The sequence below is a fragment of the Tupaia chinensis genome, unplaced genomic scaffold (genome assembly GCF_000334495.1).
Source record: "Tupaia chinensis unplaced genomic scaffold, TupChi_1.0 Scaffold143596_1, whole genome shotgun sequence".
Classification (NCBI taxonomy): Eukaryota; Metazoa; Chordata; class Mammalia; order Scandentia; family Tupaiidae; genus Tupaia; species Tupaia belangeri.
This window is the reverse complement of record NW_006203442.1, coordinates 332,151-334,027: the sequence shown is the minus strand read 5'-3', so window position 1 is coordinate 334,027 and position 1,877 is coordinate 332,151. Positions and strand designations below refer to the sequence as shown.

General features: G+C 70.1%; 1 protein-coding gene across 1 annotated transcript in view; it reads left to right on the top strand.

Moving 5' to 3' along the window:
• The window catches only part of PACS2 (phosphofurin acidic cluster sorting protein 2), a gene marked incomplete at its 5' end in the record, with an annotated part of 55,418 nt that overhangs the window by 22,054 nt on the left and 31,487 nt on the right, over positions 1-1,877 (top strand). The window contains 3 exon segments of the mRNA XM_027766585.1: positions 400-490; positions 655-729; positions 1,243-1,385. Of these exon segments, the coding sequence (XP_027622386.1) occupies positions 400-490; positions 655-729; positions 1,243-1,385 (309 nt within the window).

Sequence of the window (1,877 nt, the reverse complement as noted above, 5' to 3'; positions counted from 1 at the left end):
ACCGTCCCACCACCCTGCCACTCAGCCTGGGCCTCCCAGAGGCCTCTGCCCCGTGCCCCTCAGTCGGGCCGGCCGGGTCTCGCTCTGGCGCGAGCTCCTGCCTGCCACACTGGCTGTGGTCCTGGGTCCCCTGGCTCAGCCTCCAGGTGCTGCTGGTCACCCTGCCCGGGGCTGGGGCTGCAGCTGGCAGGGTTGGGGCATGTATCTGCAGTGGGGGGGCTGGGAAGGGGCAGTTAGCAGTGGCCTGTGCTCCCCGGGGGCCGACTGAGACAGGCCGGGGTGGGACCCCACCTCTTGCCCCAGCCTCCTTGGGGGACCAGCTACCCTGCGTCAGGACCCCTGTGGGCAGGCAGGGAGGGCCTCAGAGTAACGCCCCATCCCACCCACCCCGTCTGGCAGGCCATACTTTGAAGGCCTGTCGCACTCCAGCTCGCAGACCGAGGTCGGCAGCACCCACAGCTCCCGGAGCCACAGGGAGCCCCCGAGCCCGGTGAGGAACACGCTGCGCTGACGGAGCCTGGCCAGGACCCGGCCTGTTCTCCCTGCCCCGGGGCTTGCAGGGTAGCATGTGCCCTGGGTGGGTCGTGGGTACCATCTCCCCGCACGCCCTCCCCTGCCCGGGGAGTTAGCAGGGTTCCATCTTTACCTCCCCAGGCTGATGTGCCCGAGAAGACCAGGTCCCTGGGGGGCCGACAGCCAAGCGACAGCGTCTCGGACACAGCATCCCTCGTAAGAAGACGGGGGCCGTGCTGGCCCGTTTGCACCCAGGGCACTCATGCCCACCTACACAGCCCACCTCCCGCGCTCCCTGGGAGGTGGCCAGGCTGCTGGGGGTCAGCGCGACCCTGGGTTTGCCTTACCCTCTGGAGCGGTTAGGACGTCCTTGTCCCCCCCTCCACCGTGGTTGTCAGGGCACCTGGGCTTGTCCTCGCCCCAGGTGACAGCGGCCATGCCTGTCTCACTACCCCCAGCTTGTCCCTGCCTGTGTGGGGTCTCCAGGAAGGTGTGTGGCCCGGGCGCCTCTGGTCAGAGGTCTGGCTAACCCTGCGGCAGCCAGGCCACGAGCTTGAGGCTGGAGCTGAGACCAGCCTGGCTCTCAGGGCAGCCCATGGCTGTGCCCCCTGCAGGGAGGTGTGGTCTGAGAGAGGCCTCACCCCTTTACCTAGACCAGGGCCACTCAGCAGAGCAGCTGGCCTGGGGGCACCACCCCATGGCAGGCACACAGGCCTCTGTGCTCTGCAGGTCATGCCAGCCCCCCGGGAGCCGCCAGGGCCGCCCCAGGACAGCCCAGAGGCCGAGCCTGCCCCCCTGGACGCCTTCGCCGAGAAGCTGCCACCCAGCGGCAGGATCACCAAGACAGAGTCTCTGGTCATCCCCTCCACCAGGTGCGGCCACGCTGCGTGGTGCAGGGTTGGGCGGGCACCCCGAGGGCCTGCTGGGAGCTGGCCCATCAGGTTCGCGTCGCCCCGTGGGTGTGTGTGCACCAGTGCGGCTGGTGCCACAGCGGCTGGCAGTGCCGCACACAGGGCCCTGTGGGGCCGAGCAGTGGCGCGGCCCGCGGGCGGCAGGGGCTGACCCCGGGGGCCGTCATCCCCAAGTAGGTCCTGCCGCATGTCTTCGTCCACGGGGCAGGGTGGTCTAAGTCGAAGTGACTGTGGGGGCACCTCCCAGATGCTCATGCCCCCCCGCTCCTGGTCAGCCCTGGGTCAGGCCAGGCCCCCCCACACCCCAACAGCAGCACGCCATCACCCCCACTGCCCCTGTGGCCTTTCCTTGCCCCTTACTGAGTGGGGCGTGCCTGGTGCCACCCCTGCCAGGCCACCCCTAGCAGCCCCGCCAGCCCCGCCAGCCCCGCCATGTGACCCGCTGCTGCCCGC